This window comes from Panthera uncia, chromosome F2 (genome assembly GCF_023721935.1).
Source record: "Panthera uncia isolate 11264 chromosome F2, Puncia_PCG_1.0, whole genome shotgun sequence".
In the NCBI taxonomy this organism is placed as follows: domain Eukaryota; kingdom Metazoa; phylum Chordata; class Mammalia; order Carnivora; family Felidae; genus Panthera; species Panthera uncia.
In genome coordinates, this window is record NC_064812.1 from 20321488 (window position 1) to 20340147 (window position 18660).

General features: G+C 40.9%; 1 protein-coding gene across 1 annotated transcript in view; it reads left to right on the top strand.

Moving 5' to 3' along the window:
- The first annotated feature begins 1171 nt into the window (after positions 1 to 1171).
- The window catches only part of TNFRSF11B (TNF receptor superfamily member 11b), a 29097-nt gene continuing 11608 nt past the window's right edge, over positions 1172 to 18660 (top strand). The window contains exon 1 of the mRNA XM_049632977.1: positions 1172 to 1335. Within this exon, the coding sequence (XP_049488934.1) occupies positions 1306 to 1335 (30 nt within the window). The 5' untranslated portion in view covers positions 1172 to 1305. The remainder of the gene's footprint in view (positions 1336 to 18660) is intronic.

Consider the following 18660-nt stretch of genomic DNA (forward strand, 5'->3'; position numbering starts at 1 on the left):
CCATTTTCATCCTCTATGTTCTACTCTGTGGATCCTCTTTGAACTTCTGGTAGAAGCGCCTCCATTTGAAGGGGCAGATGCTCTGATCCCTGTGGGCAGTATTTACCCCTAGGGGGCTCCTTTTGTGAGTCATCCCCTTCCATCCTGGAACTCTGGCAGAGTAGAATTTGCCCATTTCACGAAAGCTATCAGGGAACACTTGGTCCTGATGGGGAAGCCGGCTCTGAAGTGATGTTTTCAGCACCTGGTGAAAACCTGGGAATCCGTGAACTGCAGGACCCCTCAGGACCGGACTAACTTTCAGACTAGCAGCTTGTGGGAGTCAGTGAGGAAGACAAGAGCCCTTTACGCAAGCACCGAACTTCTTTCAACAGCTTGGGGGTAGTGGAACGACCTTGGAGAATTCCAAGTACTTAGGATACTAAGGCAGCAAGAGCCCTTTGATGATGACGGTGTAGATGAGGAAAACAGTGGCCAAGGTATCCCACAGCCTGCCAAGCTTTTTCCTGTCTTAGGCGGGAAGTTTTTCCTCTGCTGATTCTCTCTGGCCCGAACTACCCCAGACAGCAAGAAGTGCATGGGAGGAAGGCCCCAGCTCTAGAACCAGACAGAAGTTAGAGACGGTCCTTCCGCATGGTCTGTGCAACCTTGGAGATTCAGGACCGCTCCCAACAGGGCCCTGAGAGTGCGGTGCGTAGAGCAGAGGCCTTGTTACCGGAGCTTTCAGAACCCGCAGAGAAAGGGCCCGGACGGGAGGGGATCAAGTGTGGGGGACGCACGCCTGGCTGCGCCCCGATCTCGGCTGGGGCGGCCGTGCAGGGCGGACGAGAAGGGTACCGCGGCCCCCGGCGTGCGCCCGGCCCTCCCGCGGCCGGTGGCTGCTGCCAGGAGGCCGCCAGCTGGCGGGAAGCGGCCAGGAAACCTCAGGGCCGCGCGGAGACAGCGGCCTCCTTGTTTCGCAGCCTGGTGGCTTCTTCTTCTTTTTTTTTTTTCCTCCTGGGAGGGCCAGACATCCCCGCCCCACCCCCAGCCCCCACCCCTCCCGGCGGTTCTCCGCCCTGGCTCTGAAAGCGTTAACCCCGGAGCTCTGCGCACACCCCACGGCTCCCGCCCAAGTTCCTAAAAAAGAAAGGTGCAGAGTTGGGTCCAGATAGAGAATGGATGATCAAAGCCAAGCCGGTACTTCCTGTCGCCCGGACGCTATATATAACGTGATGAGTGCACGGGCTGCAGAGACGCACAGGAGCGCTCGCCCAGCCGCCGCCGCCGCCGCCGCCCAGAGCCTGAGGTTTCCCGGGGACCGCAATGAACCGGCTGCTGTGCTGCGCCCTCGTGGTAAGTTCCCGCCCGGGACGCGGGCGCCTGGGAGCCCGCCCGCCCGCTGCTCTCCGACCTCCCCGCGGCCCGACGGGCCCCCCAGCTCAACGCCTCCCGGTCCCAGGAAAAGTCTGGGCTCAGGTTGGAAAGGGGGACCTTTCTGGAGAGCTCATCGCATGGCTCCTAGGGTGTCCCTTTGCCCTGGAAAGTTCCTGCTGGGTTTATGGAAAGGAGAGAAGAGTTCTAGACCTCTTTCTTTTGAATGATCTGTGTCATTGTATTTACTTTCTTCATTGCAGCTTATTTGACGCCCTCAAGGCGTTCATACCATCTTTGCTTAGTTATTGGATATTATTATCATTATCGTTAGTATTAAAGTAGCCCCTTAGTAGCAGAGTAAGGAGATGGCAGTCCTTTTAAAACTATTATAACTAAAATAATATTTGGATGCAGTGAACACAATAGGGTACATGATCAGGCTCATTCCCTACTTAAGCAAATGTTATGGGAAATTTTGCATAAGTGGCACCAGAGGAAAGATCATACATACATATGTATGCACACATACACACACACATTTCATAACTATGCGATTTAACATTCTAATAAAATTTTATTTTTAAAATGGTTCACTTCAGTTCTCAGTTCAATATAATGTGGTGGGCTAATGTTAATTATGTTCTAAAATTTAAATAATTGAAGGTCAGCACTAAATACAGCGACAAGTTATTTTTTTTAATTTTTTTTTAATGTTTATTTATTTCTGAGACAGAGAGAGACAGAGCATGAGCGGGGGAGGGGCAGAGAGAGAGGGAGACACAGAATCAGAAGCAGGCTCCAGGCTCCAAGCTGTCAGCACAGAGCCTGACGCAGGGCTTGAACTCACAAACCATGAGATCATGACCTGAGCTGAAGTCGGTCCCTCAACCGACTGAGCCACCCAGGCGCCCAAACAAGTTATTTTTAATGTAGTGTTTAGAAAGAGTCTTTGTGACTTCACTTGGCTTTTTTTTTTTTTAATTTAGATTTTTGACCAATCAAGTTAATAAGATTTGTATGTAGATCATTCTACACTATTGACCATTTCCTTTATGTCACTAAGGTGTAGAATACATTAAGATATGAATTGGACATTCACAAAGGCATAGGAAAACCCATATTTAAGTCACATGTGTGTTTTGAGCGTGTTCGAGTAAATGCTTGAATTTCAACATCTAACCCATGAATAGTGAGCAGTAGGCTAGGAAGTCTTCCAATTAGTTCCCAGGATACACAAGCATAAATAAGTAGATAAACAGCAAAGTCACTAAAGAAAATGTAGGTGAGACAGGAGTGCACCAAGAAGTATCTTATCTACCACTACATGTGTAAGATGCAATATAAAAACTGATCCACCAATATTGGTACCATGGAGAACTTTTGAAAAAATAGACTTCATTAAAACATAACACACATAGGGAATTGCACAACTCATAAGTGCCTAATAAAGTTTCTCAAAGTGAACACTTGTGATCTAGCACCCAGATCAAGAAATATGGCATTACCAGCAACCCAGAAGTTCCCTGGGCTCCCTCCCTATCACTACTATGTCTAATGCCAGAGTAATCAATATTCTGACTTCTAACATCAAATTTGGACTTTATATAAATGGACTTTATTACTTTTCTGTTTCTGGTCACTTTTACTTAAGTTCCATTATGAGATCATTTTGACTGTTGGATGTATAATAATTTATTTTCATTGGATGGTATTCCATTGTATGGATGTACCACAATTAATGTAATCATTCTAGTGTTTGGCTAGTTTACATAATTCTGCTCTTAATATGGGGACATTTTATTCTTCCTTGCCCTTTGTATTCTGTCAGAGATTTAATTAATAACAAACATATTACCAATGGCTTTTAAATTTCAGAATTTCCACTAGATGATAATGTATGTACCTAATAAGTGTTCCTAAACAGTACGTAGGTGAAAGTTTTGATATGTAGTCTATCTAGGGAGATAGATGTGTGCCTAGCTAATACTAATTGTAGATGATGCAGAATTATCAAAAGAGAAGACTTCATATGTTGTTGGAACATAGTACATACTTTCAATGGGAAACATTCTTGTTTCCCTTTCTGTAGTTTCTGAGATTGACTTTATTTGCTAAATGATCGGAAACGAACACTTGGAACTTACACACAAGGGGTCCAGATGCCCTTTTGCAGGCACCGAGGAGCAGCTGTAAGAAGTAGAAGCGTTATAGGAATTTGTCCTTTGTAGCAGGCGTGCCCCTCGGCACCAGGGACAGAATGGAAAGGAAGATGGACACCATTCCTGTCCCCGTGAACCTCCCAGTCTAATGGAGAAGGCAGACACTGGACTATTAATTCTGTGTCTAATGAGAGTACCGAAAGGGGAAGTGCTCGGTGACCTGGGAGTATAAAAGATTCTGCTCTCCAGGTTCTTCTAAAGGAAGCCGCAGTACACATGAGTTATCAGTTGGACCAAACTTCAAATCCCGTAGCACCACTACTTGATCAATGACTGTGGGCAAGTTACATCTTTCCTGAGTTTTAGTTTTCTCCTCAGTAAAATAGAGCCAATGATATGTACACATGCAAGATACCACATACATTTCCTGCTTCATGTTAGCATGAAGCTTCTAGCTTCTAGCATTTTGCTCACAGACAACTGTAGCTAAATCTAGACCCAAGTGAATCATGGAAAAGAAATGCTGAGGATGCTCAGTGGAGAGAGAAGGCTTGAAGAAGGAGTGGAATGTTTTCATTGTTGCAGATAAAATCCACGTGTCCTGAACCGAAGAAGTGAGAGAAAGGAAAATCGTGTAGCAAACTGGAATTCTAGATTCTTTTGGGGATAGCAGAGGATATACTGGTAGGCAAGCAATGTGGGGGTGTGGCCATGAAGGCCAATGCCAAAGTTCCCTCATAGGCTCTCCGGGATGCTCACCAATGTGTCAAGCAAGGGCCTGCACTGCAAAGTGAGGTAAGCATATCAGCAGGCCGTTCCGTTCATGGTTGCTCAAGGGCCGTCTGAGACCCTGGGAACATCCTGGCCTAGGCCTAGATTTTAACTGGTGGCTGAAGCTTCCCATTGTGTAGTGCCCAACCATCCCCTGGCCTTCTCAAAGCTAAGCTCCTAATTAATGTCATGGTGATAAGACTTGGGGTGGAGTGTGCGGATGATGGGTTTGGGGGAAAGCAGATGATGGCTTCTCGGGACTACCGCCTGGTTGGCCTGTACTTTAGGATAATGCCTTTTCCGGTTTGTTTTGTTGTTGTTTATTTTGGTTTCCTTCCCCTCGCCCGGTGATTGAGGGTGTGTATTTGTCTAGCCTTTATTTGTTGGCTTATCTACTTATTTTAAGAAAATGATCACTCTGAAGTTTCTAGGAGAATCTGACATATATTCAGTCCAAAACAGTTCTGATCCCTGTCCCTAGCAACCTTCCTGACCTTTGTCACCTAGCAACCTTCAACACAATTCCCTAATTTATTAAAGTGAATCTTTAATTTTACTTCTAAGGCTTAAACCACAGTTGTCAGATTCAACTGGTTGGGGAATAAAGCATTCTGTGCCAGATGTTTTATCCACTTAGTTCTAGAAGGAGAGCTATGGCCGTGTCTATCAAAGGGGCACTAAACACACACCCAACTATTCTTGCTCTCATATCCACTAACTTGCCTGCTGGGTTTTGCAACCCTTAGGCCCCCTGCCTGCATGTTCCCTATTCTGAAAGCTTCTTGTGAAAAGCATTATTTCCTTCAGCATCTCATTAACCAATAGCATTTGCTTTAGCCTGAGTTTCTCCTTTGCAGCTGAAAAAACTGGACTGGGAAATAGATTGCAGAGAAAGAGTAATTGTATAAAAATTTATGTTCGTGTTACTCACGGCCTTGACTAATGATGCCTGGCTGCCTATGATGGAGCTATGAAGGAGCAAAAATGCCCACATTATCAGTGTATTTGTATGTTTTGCCCTGTAGGGCAGTAATTCTCAATGCTATCACTTCTTCCATGCACTTTGAAAATAAATCCTTTGTAACAACTCTCTTGCTCTCCTGAAATGAAATTTAGAGTACATATATTTTACCTACATCCATAATTTTTAAAGTCAATATACTGGCATAACTATAAAGGAGAAATAAAAGGAAAGTAGCTAATAATAAAATAAGCTTCACTGTAAGAGATAATGAAGCGGTGATATGTTAGCATCTTGATGTGATGCCATGAACAGGCCACTAGGAGCAAAGGCTGAAGCCCATGTGATACACTGGGGTTTGAAACCATGATCAATATTGGCTTTGGTGCTGTGCTTTTCTGAAATGGTGACCAAACCTTGCTAAAATTTTAAACAAAGCAAAGTACAACCTTCAAACCAATTTTATGTTGTTAAATCCTATAAAATTTAGTATGTGTAAAAATCATGCAAACACCACTTTGTGTATATATAAAATGTAATCGGAATCTAGGTCAGGATAATGATAAATAGGTTTTTTGTTTAGATCACTTAAAAAAATTTTTTTTAAGTTTACTTATTTATTTTGAGAGAGAGAAAAGCAGAGAGAGTGAGTGAGTGCAAGTGGAGGAAGGGCAGAAAGAGAGGGAGAGAGAGAATCCCAAGCACACTCCGCACCATCAACACGGAGCCCTACGTGGGGCTTGAACTCATGAACTGTAAGATCATGATCTGAGCTGAACCGAGTGGGACACTTAACCTATTGAGCCACCCAGGTGCCCTTAGATCACTTATATCAGTTGTCAATAGGACATTTTAAAGTGTGTGAGACATGGGATTATTCTTGATTGTCCAGGACATTTAGCAGTCTATAGTGATTGTGACAAAGAAATCCCCTAGAATTTTCCAGAACTGAAAGGGAGTAACATCACCACTTTCTGGGAAACAAAGTATAAGCTCTTTGCAAACGCAGATTTCCATTTTCTTCATAACTGTACCCTCCCCAGGTCTCCACAGTGTATGATACTAAACGTGTGTTTGTGGAATCAAAGGAACTATAGTGAGATTTGGTGGGGTGTTATATAATCTACCGACAGTTTCCATGAGTGTCCCAACAGAATTTAGCTTACTGCCAGAGATTTAACATTCTAATGTTGGCTTTGATCTCTTTCAAAATATAAACATGACATCCTATCCACTTGGCCAATATTTTAGATATTCTTTTGCACATTTCTACTATGAAAATACCTTAGTGAAGACCCATTCTTCTTTTTTATTTTTAATGTTTATTTTTGAGAGAGAAAGAGAGAGAGCAGGGGGAGGGCAGAAAGAGAGGGAGGGGCAGAGACAGAGGGAGACAGAGGATCCCAAATGAAGCCGGTTCTGTGATGACAGCAGAGAGCCTGATGTGAGGCTGGAACTCACAAACTGCAAGATCATGACCTGAGCCAAAGGTGGACGCTTAACCAGCTGAGCCACCCAGGCGCCCCGAAGACCCATCCTTAAGTAAGCAACGGAAATGAACTAGATCCATGTAGTGACCCCTGGAGGTGCTACCTAAACTCAGTCGAACCCACTTTCTGACCTACCCATATGGTTGGTTTGGACATCAAGTATTTGTTTTTTGGTTGATCAGTTTTACATGTTTGTAAAATGTGCCAATGCAGATGTCAAGTAGACATTTGGATTCAAAATGTCAGAGCACAGGAGAAGCCTGGGCCGAAGGTAAAAAAAATCTGGTCATGGGCATACAGTGGGTGTCTAAAGCTGTAGATGTGGGAAGGGTGATTTCACATGGCGAGAGAGGAGTGGGGGAAGCAGCCTCAGCATGCGTTTCTGATACTGATAGTCCAGTAAACAAAATGCAAATATGAACAATAATAGCAGCCATGTTTAGAAAAGAAAACAAAAATCAAAATAAAACTGAGCAACCCACAATAGCAGGAACTAGTGAATCGGAAATCCTAGCAACATCTGTAAACTATCTGTGCAAGAAGAAAGACTGAGGTATGGCCAACTTGAAATAGATACAAGGACGGTATTTTTATGTGACATGTAATTAGTTTTTGGAACTCACTACCACAGAATATTTTGGGGTGACTAGCATAGAAAGTCTAAAAAAAGAATTCTTTTAAATGGTTGTAAGGGATAAGAATAGTGTGACAACACATTAGGTACGAAGCTGTGTGGTACCCACTCCCTCTCACATTTACCTGGCTTCTCTAAATTAACCTTCCGAAGGCCAGAACAGTCTTCAGACACACTAAAATGGTTTCTCCCAACTACAAGGTGACATGACTTCCCTGCCTGGGTAGATTGTTTTCACCCCAATTTCTGAGAAGCACCTGAATCAGCCAGACCATTATAGGTAGAGGATGCAGGAGGAAATGAAATCTCGTTCCTAAAAAAGTAATGTGCTCCTAATGGCCTTGATTTATTACTTTCTTATTTTGATTTTTTAAAAAATTTGCCTCTCTAAAATTATGTTTTAGTACTGTGAAGACATTGTTTAGTTTCCTTGAAGCATCTTGTATAAAAATAAAAAGAATAGCCTTAGGATTTTTACTTCAATTTAGTCTGTACCTTGGAAGCATTTTCTGTAAGAGTTTCTTAAATAATCAACTATAAAATAGGGAAATGGGTGTCAGGATGAATTTAGATTTAAAACAAGACAGTAATTCATCTAAACTTTCTGACTGCCTTTAGTCAATTCAATTTTCTTCTGTGGTCTTTGATTCAGAAACTTCAATTCCCTTCCCCATGTAATGTTGCTTTCTTGTTCAAAAAAGTGATTTTTTTTTTTTTTATTCTTTGAAGATACGGATATCAGGAACCTATTCTTTAAAAAAGTTCCCCCCCCCCCCACCATCAATTTGCAGTAACAGCACCACCACCACCAACAACAACAAAAATGTAATTTAGGAACTCATTTGGACATAGTGACAGTAAGATCGCTGCAGTGGCAGACAGGAGGCAAAGGCTCTAATTTCTCAGTTGTGCCTTAGTCTGAGGTCCGGTTGGTGATTCCAGCACTGTGAGTCTTGGCTTTACCCATCTCTAAAAATTGTTGCATCATTATATTGTATGCCCGAAACTAATACAACCCTGCGTGTTAATTACACTTGGATAAAAAAAATCATAGTAATATACATAAATAAATAAAATAAAATAGGGGTATTGGACCAGGTGATATGTGGGAAGACTGCTTTAGTTTTAAGCTTTTGTCATTAAAAAATAATAGTAACAAATTGATGATATACTACTCGACACTCCAAACACGCAAAAGTCAAAAGGACTTATTTATCTATAAAAAAATTACCTTTAAGGCATGGGCTTTTTTTTTTTTTTAATCTATTTTGTTGCCGTTGTCTGTTTCTTCCACCCAGCTGGTTTCACACATAAGAAATTCTGTTGAAGTCCATGAGATCCCAGAGGACTTACTAAAGAGGTATAATTTTGGTTGCTAGCAATCTCCTTAGACTCACTGGGAAGAATTTTCTTTGCAATTGTCTTCACAAGGAAGTACTTGTCAACTGCACATGGCTTTTTGAAATAAATGTCAAACCTGCGGGCAGAATAAGCATGATAATGGGCTAAATACTACCCTTGAGAACTACACCAGGCTGATAGACAGAAATCCTGCTCCCACAATTTCTGTTTTCTGTCCCTTCTTTTAATATTCAGTAAAAAGAAGAGAAAATTACCTAGATTGTGCTAAAATAAAGGTCCACGAGAAAGTATGAGTGATGTTTATTGAGCAATGATGTAGTTGTTAGTGCTATTTGTAAATTGTTCTCAGTCCTCCCTTCCGGAAACTTGTTAAGACTGTGCTTTCCAGCCTCCTGGTGAGGGTTGGGGGTTGGGAGAGGACACGAATAGTTCTGGCCAATGACTTGTGAATTAAAAGGGTATGCCACTTCCAAATTAGAATACTTAACTGTGGACATATGACCCCTTCCCTCGGCTTTTTTTTCTTCTCTTTCTCTCCTCCACAGCCAACCAGCCATGTTCTAGACATTAGTTGCTTTATCATCCTAGGTCCTGGACAAAGGACAATGTCAGTCGGCTTCAGTGGACTCACTAGGAATATAGCATGAATGAGAAATCAACCTTTGTTATTTTAAAAAAAAAATTTAAATGTTTTTATTTATTTTTGAGAGCAAGCAGGAGAGGGGCAGAGAGAAAAGGAGACACAGAATGGGGAGCAGGCTACAGGCTCTGAGCTGTCAGCACAGAGCCCACTCTGGGGCTCGAACTTGTGAACCTCAAGATCATGACCTGAGTCGAAGTCGGGCACTCCACCAACTCAGCCACTCAGGCACCCCAAACCTTTGTTATTTTTAAGCCACTGAAAATTTGAAGTTGTTTATTAGCACAGCATAAAACCCAGCCAGTCCTAACTGACACATTAGCCAAACCCCAGGTCTGTCTGATCACTGACAGGCAGGAACTTTATGGAGCACGTAAAATCACACAAATGCTTAAACTTATGATTTAAATGCTTAAATTCCTTCTTCGTCAAAGATATTAGAAGTGTTTATGAGGAAGGACCTTTTCTTTCTTCTGATGCTGCGCGTTCAAAATTTAGTCAACTAAAATTACACAAAAGCTTAGCCAGGCTGCAAAAGGGAAAGGTGCACAGATACTTAACAATAGACTCTAAATGAGACACCCTATTATGCAAGACGAAGTGAGCAGGGATCATGTTTTTTCCTCTTTATCACTTCCAACTGATCCTTCCTTCATAGAAGTTCCCAGTCATCTTTCATCAGGGTAACTTCCACCCATTTCAGCTGAGTAAAAGAAGGAAATCATAAACTACAAAGACACTAATGATTCTTAGAACGTGTTAGTATATGGAAGTCACGCATAATATTTCACTTAATTTTCATAAAAATGCAATAATGTGGAGATTAGTGTCTACTTTACAGATGAAGAAACTGAGGTTCAGAGAGTTTAAATAAATTTCCTTAAAGTTACCTAGCTGAGTTTTTTTGCCCTATAGGAATTTATATCTAGTAGCTGAGTCCAGTGGGGGAGAACATATCCATTAAGTCAGAGCCAAGTTTCTATGGGTGCCTTCAAACCCAGAGATCTCCTCTCTGCTGAGGTTAAGAAAGCCCCAGATGGGGCTCAGGAGGGTCAAATCTTTGGACAAAGTGATTCTGATGTATTCATTTTTCATCCTTTTTCAGCTCCTCCCTCAGCTCCTGGGGGTCACCATGCTTGTTTTCTTTTGAAATTAAATGTCCTGATCTCCTTATTGGACATGAGTTCTAAGTCCAGATGCTTTAGGAAACACAACATGAGGCAAACACTTATGTTTTAGTACCTTACTAGAAAGTGCAATCTTAGGGAAAGAGGAATGCATAAAAGAAGACTAAGGCAGAAAAGGAAGGAGAGCAAAGTCAAGAGGGTGCATTACCAAGAAGCTACTACTTAGCATAAAGTACTGCTGAATGTCACAGAACCATCCTGCAGAGAGGCTGCGTGAGTTACTGCATTTCACGATAAGAGAGGGAGAAGAAATTATTCAACAGGATAGATAGATGTCTGAATGGACAGATAAACAAGGCGGACAGATAGATAAGATGGATAGATAAAAGATAGATCTTATCCAACTTTATATTGTGTTGTAGTTGATTATTTAAATGCCTGTCTCTTTCATCAGACTGCAAGTTCCTAGAGGGAAGAATCATTTGTTAAAGGCTGAGATTCAGAGAGGATTGGCTTGGATCCCAGCTCAAACGTGTGTTGGCTCTGTGACTTTTGACAAGTCACTAAACTTCTCTGACACTCTGTGTCTTCATCTATGAAATGGGGGTAATCCTGACTCCTCAATGCTGGTGGAGGGGGTGGGTGATAATAGCATGGAAACAAAGAGCCCAGTATGTAATAATATAACGTACTGTGCTGTTATCATTTCCATGTCCCCGACTTCTAGAATTTCACATGTTGTAGGCACACAGTAAATGCCTCCAGGTTTAACTCACATCCTATTTGGTTCCATTTTGATTTGTGGTTTCTGTTCCATTCGATAACCACCGTGGCTTTTCATTTCTTTTTCTCACCAGCTACCTTTAACCATATGGTGATTGGACCCCAATCCATATCATTAACAACCAAAAGAGACTAATAAAATGATGGGAGTGATATATTATCGTCAAAGAAAAGCACTGTAAAAATAAAATGGAATTTAAAAATTGATGTTCAAAAATATCAGCGTACCAAATGTATTGCCAATTCTGAGCCCCAATGCCAGGAACCATCGCTGGAATCCTCTGAAGTAATGCTTATCAAGTGGGCCTGAATGGACATAATTATAGAGAAAACTGCAGCCAGCCCTGCTGTTGAGCTGAAGTTTTCAGAATTAATGTTCAATCTCAAATCTGGTGATTAACAGAAGCCCAAGAGAAGAAATGTTAAGATCCTGGGGGCCAAAATATGTGAGATCTCTACATAGCTTTCTTGGAAAGTTTTAAGTGTACCTGTATTACTTTTTTTCTCAGAGATTTTTTCTCCTTTTTATTTTTTAATCCATCAAACTCAATTGTCTGTAAAACTCCTCTGAAGCACCAAAAGCCTCCTCAGCAAATCTGTCCTGACAATTCTAGTTGATTCGAAACATAAACAAGGTACTGCTAATTAACTTTAAATGCTTCAAACAGCTAAAGGAAAGATCTGAAGGGAACGCAAAATCACATTTAAAGTTAAAGTTTACTTGAGACAGTTCTTCAGCCCCAAGGGAAGCAAAATAGTGTAGAAATTGGCTCAGCGATTCATCTAATAAATCATAATTGCTGTGTTTCCTTTCCCGATCGCCTGGCGTTAGCTGTTGGCAGCAAATGAGTTCTGTAGAGATGAACAGATTTAATTCATTCGCGCTTACTTCTTAGAGACCTAATTCTCAACCAAACAACTGGCTATTGTGAAAATTATTATGCAGTGGGAGAGAGACCCTTAGGTGTGGACCTGGCAGCAGCAGATAAACGTCTCTGATGAACTACCTACTTTTTTTCTATATTCGCCTTTAAAATGGAAACTAAATGCAAATAGAACAGTACCTACAAAACGCCATATAAGATGAAAGGTGCTTTAAACATTTTTTTCCTTCAAGGGTGCCTAGGTGGCTCAGTCGGTTGAGCATCCAACTCTTGATTGTAGATCAGGTGGTGATCCAAGGATTGTGGGCTCGAGCCCCAGGTCAGGCTCCGTGCTGAGCGTGGAGCCTGCTTAAGAGTCTCTCTCTCTCCCTCTGCCCCTTTCCCCTGATTGCACGCTCTCTCTTACTTTCTAAAATTAAAAAATAAAAAAAAAAAAGTTTTCCTTTAGGCAAATTCTGTCGTCAGTATTATTTTACAGATGAGAAAATTGCAAATTTGCTCTTGCAAATTTACTCTTTATATATTGGATATTTGTCTGCATGCATATATCATCACCAGTAATCCTAATTACACATAGTAAGCATTCAATGTATCTATTGAATTGCATAAAATTAAATTAGATATATTGAATACCCGATATGTGTAAGATACCATGTTAAGCTTGTGAGGAGTATGGAGACAAATACTTTTCTATCTGGGCCCTCTAAGCAAACCCATGAAACTGCCTTGAAATATTTGATATGGAACAAGAAAATGATATCAGATGGGCAGATACTGAAACTAATTTTAAAAAAAGTCAGGGGCGCCTGGATGGCTCAGTCGGTTGAGCGTCCAGCTTTGGCTCAAGTCATGATCTCACGGCTCGTGAGTTCGAGCCCCGCGTCGGGCTCTGTGCTGACAGCTCAGAGCCTGGAGCCTGCTTCAGATTCTGTGTCTCCCTCTCTCTCTGCCCCTCCCCCGCTCACGCTCTGTCTCTCTCTCTCTCTCAAAAATAAAACATTAAAAAAATTTTTTAAAAAATCAGAGACACTTTTTCTAGAGACAAGAATAAGGTAGAGAATCAACTTATGGCACATCATAGGTGTGTTACTTCCTACTGAACAAAAAACTTCAACATGTCTTCAGAAAGAAGTCTGGTTCAACATGTCTCCCATTTCCTCCCTCCTATGTAATTAGTATATGTAATAATGCCTCCTACGTGTCTGGAAGCATATTTACCAAGTGTATTTGTGTCCCTCCTTTTATTCATTTGAAATACAACAGTTGTACAGGGATAGTTAAAATAAGGAGTATCCTCGTCTTAGATGTAAGATAGTGGCTCAAGGTTACTAAACCTGGTGGTCGAACTGAGCTTGGAACCCCAGTATTTATATTCTAAATGCAAATCCCCAGCTGAAAGTGCTCTTCGTAATTAACATTGATCTAATGGCCAAGCTGTATACTTTTTAGAACTTATTAATTATCCATTTGGCATTCTTTTTGAAACACTGTGATATCCCTATCTTTTTCATCTTCTGTTTTCATCTCATCTTGCATATGTTTATAAGTTCAAGGGTTAACTTTTTGTTCTTTTATGCTTATATGTAATATCCCTGGGTAATGCCATCTGATCTCTCTGCTTCTAGAGCCATTTGTGTGCTCTTAACATTGAAACCTATGTCTTTAGCTGCCTTTCTGTCCTAAGTTCCCAATACATATATCCACTTATCTAGTAGACATTACTTGAGTCTCATAGATGGAAGATGTTCCAAACCAAATTCATTTTCTTTCTCCATAACTGTCTCCTCCTATTGCTGTCAGCAATTAACGACAGTACTACGTACCTAATAGTTAAAATTCATGGGCTTGTTCGTCAATTGGTTTCTCTAGGACATCCCCCTATGCAGTCAGCCAACATATCATATCTATCCTTTCCTCTCCTCTATCACCAGTGTCTAACTTAAGCCCCTCATAATTTCTGACCTGTTGCTCTGCTGAGTCTTTTCTTGATCCCTTATCTCCTCTCTTCTGTTTCTAATTGTTTTTCACTGATTTATGAGTATTTTACATCAGGCTGGGCTTTTAGTTGAATGTTCCCATGAAACAGGAACATTAACTTATTCAACTTCATTTAGCAGTATTTCCAGAGCATAGTAATTGTTTTGTGTTTGCTGAATGAATATATAAATGAATTATTTAAGGAATAGAGGAAAAAGGGAATGGACTACTACACTATAAAACTATAGAAAATCCAATACACTAAACTTCATGGGAAAATAGTTTTTTTAAAAATAAGCTTTATAGTTTATACTACGAGAGATCTTTCGGAAACTGAACGACTGTGTCCCTTCTTGGCTAAGTTGGACTGTAAAATGGCATGCTTTCCAAACTACCAGAGGTTTAGCTAACTCTGCATAGTCCTCAAATATTTCTCTGTGGCAAAGATCATGACAAGAGATCACAAAAGGAACTCCCAAACCAAGTAGTTATTTCAAGCTGTGCGTGGGCTCCTTTTAATGAATTTTCCATAAATGGAAACCCACTAGGTCACTCATGGTTCTGTATACCAGGGAGCAAGCCCAGTAGTATGGAATTGGCTGTACTGCATAATGCAAAAATAAATTTGCTGGAGGAAGTATATTCTTCTTTCGTCCTTTAGGACGAAGCATACACCAGTAAAGTGCTCTAGTCAAATCACCATCTGAGAAATTTCTATCTCGGTAGCTTTGGATGAGTAAGAGCTAGTCTCTGTACAAAAAAAAAAAAAAAGTCAGCATCAGTTCATCTGGACTTCGGAAAGGCTTCGTTGATGTTTTGTGTTCTCCTAACTCTATGCCCTTGAGTCTAAATGAAATATTAGTGTGTTAGGTCTCAATTTTAGACTATAGCATAAATGAGAACATTTGATAAATGTTAAAAGGTTTGACAAAAAACCCCAGTATTCTATGGAACATGCTCTGGGTTTGAATTGTGCTTCCACTAGTTAGCGTGACGTAGGACAGTTACTTTTTCATTCTAAGACTCATTCTTGTAGCTGGTAGAAACTTAATAATAATAATAAAACATCCTAATGTAGATGCAAACCAAATATCCTAAAGATTGTTTTTTGTTCTACTGCCTATCACAGAGTGGAGATTTCATGCATACATGTTAGAATGGAACAGACGAACCAGAATTCCATCTTCATTTCGTCCGTTTTTTGTTGCCTGCACATACCATTACCATACCACTCGACTTCCTAACTATTGGGAATTCTTTTTTTTTTTTTTTTTTTTTTTTTTTTTTTTATTTTTGGGACAGAGAGAGACAGAGCATGAACAGGGGAGGGGCAGAGAGAGAGGGAGGCACAGAATCGGAAACAGGCTCCAGGCTCCGAGCCATCAGCCCAGAGCCTGATGCGGGGCTCGAACTCACAGACCGCGAGATCGTGACCTGGCTGAAGTCGGACGCTCAACCGACTGCGCCACCCAGGCGCCCCTAACTATTGGGAATTCTAATTAGAAATTTTGTATATTTGGGACTAAGAGTTAGATGATTAATAGATAAATCAATTAAAACCTTTAACAATTAAAATTGTGCACATATATCATAAACTAAAACATTTAAATAAACATTTATTCACCTGTGTTTTGAGATTTGGCCAAGGCTTTTCCTGGAATCTGTTTGCTAACTGAAATCCTACGTTGTCTTTCTTACAGAACCCTGATCTATGATGTATTGCCCAACCATTTCAACTCTGGTACTTAAAGACCAGTTTATGAAACAAACTGATTACTCTAGATATTCCCCCCATTTTGTTATTATAATTGTCTCAGCTACTCCAAAGTCTATAGTAGATTTTTGTTTTTGCTTCTTTGTGGTTCCTCTTTATCAAGTTATTCCCAAATCTTTTTCATAGAAAAATAATTTTTTCACACCCATGTTCGTTGATTTACATAACATTTAATTGAATTACCTAAGGATAATTACAACTAGAGCATATACAGATATATATGTACAACTGGCATAAACAGATTCAGCAACAAACGTACAACTGACTTTGGTGAGGTACCAACTCCATGGTAAAAGCAGATGAAAGATGGTGTGTTAGAGAAGTACCTGAGAATTCAGGGTACTGGGGCATCAGTTGGTTCTACAGAGGGAGTAGAAGGCATGCGTGAGTGTAAGAAGTGCAGACTGGAAAAGAGGATTCTCCTGTAAAAAAGTGGTTTCACAAATAAACTGGTGCAAGAAGTAGGAAGGGAGTTAAAGCAAGACACTTGTTGCTAAGTCCATTAGCTAATTAAGTGCTATCAAAGCACAGAATCTTACAATGGTAGAGCTCAAAAAGGCTTTGGAGAGCAACTAATTCAAACCACTCTCCACCATCCTCCACTAACATTTGATAAATGAGGAAAGATGTTTGGGTTGAGATAGAAAATTCTTTTAACCACTGTCCACCAGTGGCTTCAGATCAGAGCAGGGTAGGGGAGGAAGCACGAGATTGGAGGCCTCTCAGACTCCCTTCAAGCACAGGTGCTCTACACCAAAGGATGGATGGATAGAGAATGGGAGGAGGAAGAAAGAAAAAATAGAGAAAAATCCCATTTACCTTTTCTTTAAAAGTCAAACATAAAACACCAAAACCAGAAAACAGAAAACCCTTCTACAGAAAGCACTTTGTGCTTCTGCAGACACACCTATGCACCTTTCCTAGCTTTTGCAGATGTTCATCAGTGGTTATGCATTTTACACAGAAATTTATTTTTGAACTCCTATATTTAAGTGCCACCAACTGACAAAGGAGATGGAACCAATGTTAAGATGATGTGTTCTCCTCTGGCATGTTTTTCATTGCTTTTCCAGGAAGTGCTGAAGAAACTAAGAGACAGGACTGAGATGAAGAGCCCTATTGATCTTGCCCATCCTCTGTCCAGTAACTAGTTCCAGAAATTCTGTGCGGGAATTGGGGCTAACCAGAGATTGAGACTTAACCATCCAGTTTTGGCCACACAGTTCTGTCTTTTTACCAAAGTGGAAAAGCTTCAAATAAAACACAGAGGCCCAATAGAAAGTTGCTAAAAACAAGTTATTTTGTAGTTCCTCAAGGCTTTCTGATTTTTAAAAATATATATGATAATCCCATGTGGTAGCCTTGGAGAAATGACCTTCACTAATATAATTGCCCTCTAATCCTTAAGTCAACCTTATTTATTCATTTCTCTGTGGATTCCTTTTACCTCAACTTCCCTGTATTTTGAAGAAATGGCAACCAATTTCCAAAGCATGGTTTCAGGAAACCAACAGTGTCACGTCCAGTTGCCTAGAAAAATATAAATTGCATCAGTGTTCTTGGTCAGATCTTCTATTTGTGTGGCTCCTTCTAGTGAGGAACACAGGCAGCATGTGGGGGGTTTCCCATCCCATACTCGTCACATCTTGGTCAGGGAGAAAAGAGTCAGCTCGTGAGTAAATGGGCGCAAGTCAACCATGCTGAAGTGAGAAAGGGGGAATGCTGGGGAGTCAGGCTGGAGGATGGTCTTTCAGGAAATCAAACGTGAACAGCAAGAGAGAAAAGCATTTCTTCTTGCTTCCGTGTGTCTGCAAATCGCATCAGGAAAACTTCATTCCCTAGCATTGAAGATTTTAGAAATATTTAAGCCAAATCTACACACGTAGCATAATACATTCAAATGACCAGGTAGCCACAAAGCTTTTTCTTCTTGCCTTGTTTCCTTCAAAACGTTGAGCGCTATTTGTAATTATTTATGTCTTCGCTTCTTGCCATCTGCCCCCTCGCTAGACTGTAAACCCTTGAAGGCAAGGACCATCTTTGTTTTGTGCACCATTATATGCTGAGTATGCTGAGTTATGCCTGGTACACAGCTGGTGCTCAACAAATGTGTGTTGAATGAAGAAATGGATTCCGTATTTCTGAAAGTCTCAGAGCAAACCAGAATTTCCACCCACTACTGGCTCATTTTTTCTGTCTCCTAATGTCAGTGTATTTTGTTTGCGTCAATAGAAAGCCCCAGGGAAATTCAAGAAGTATTTTCCCCAGAAACCCTCAGGTCATGAGGGTATCTTGAGAAGGCCCCTGGAGCAGCCCTGATTTTGCCCTGTATTCTACTTTTTGTTGGTTAGGAGTCCTTTATGTCACAGAACTCTGAAAATTACTCTTGGTTCAAAGGTCCATGGCCCAAGGTGAGATATTTTGTTCTTTTCTTCTGGTTTATTAGCTCACGTTGGATTCAGTCAGCCCTGACGCCTGTCATGTTCCAGTAAGAAGTGAATTATGTTAATTAGATTAAAATGCCCAAATGCTTATGAAAAGGGCCATTCTTCACCTTTGTCACTCCTACTTCAAAAGGGAGTGCTGTTTCCCTAGCTTGGCATGCTTTTCCCAGGTCAAGGGGCTCGCTTCTGTGAGATTTTCTGTGTTCTGCAAAGAAGAGGAGTTTGGAAAAAATTATTGTGTTTGGTCTGCCACCTCCCCAAAGCCTGAAAATAGTCAGTGTCGATCCCTGTACCGTAA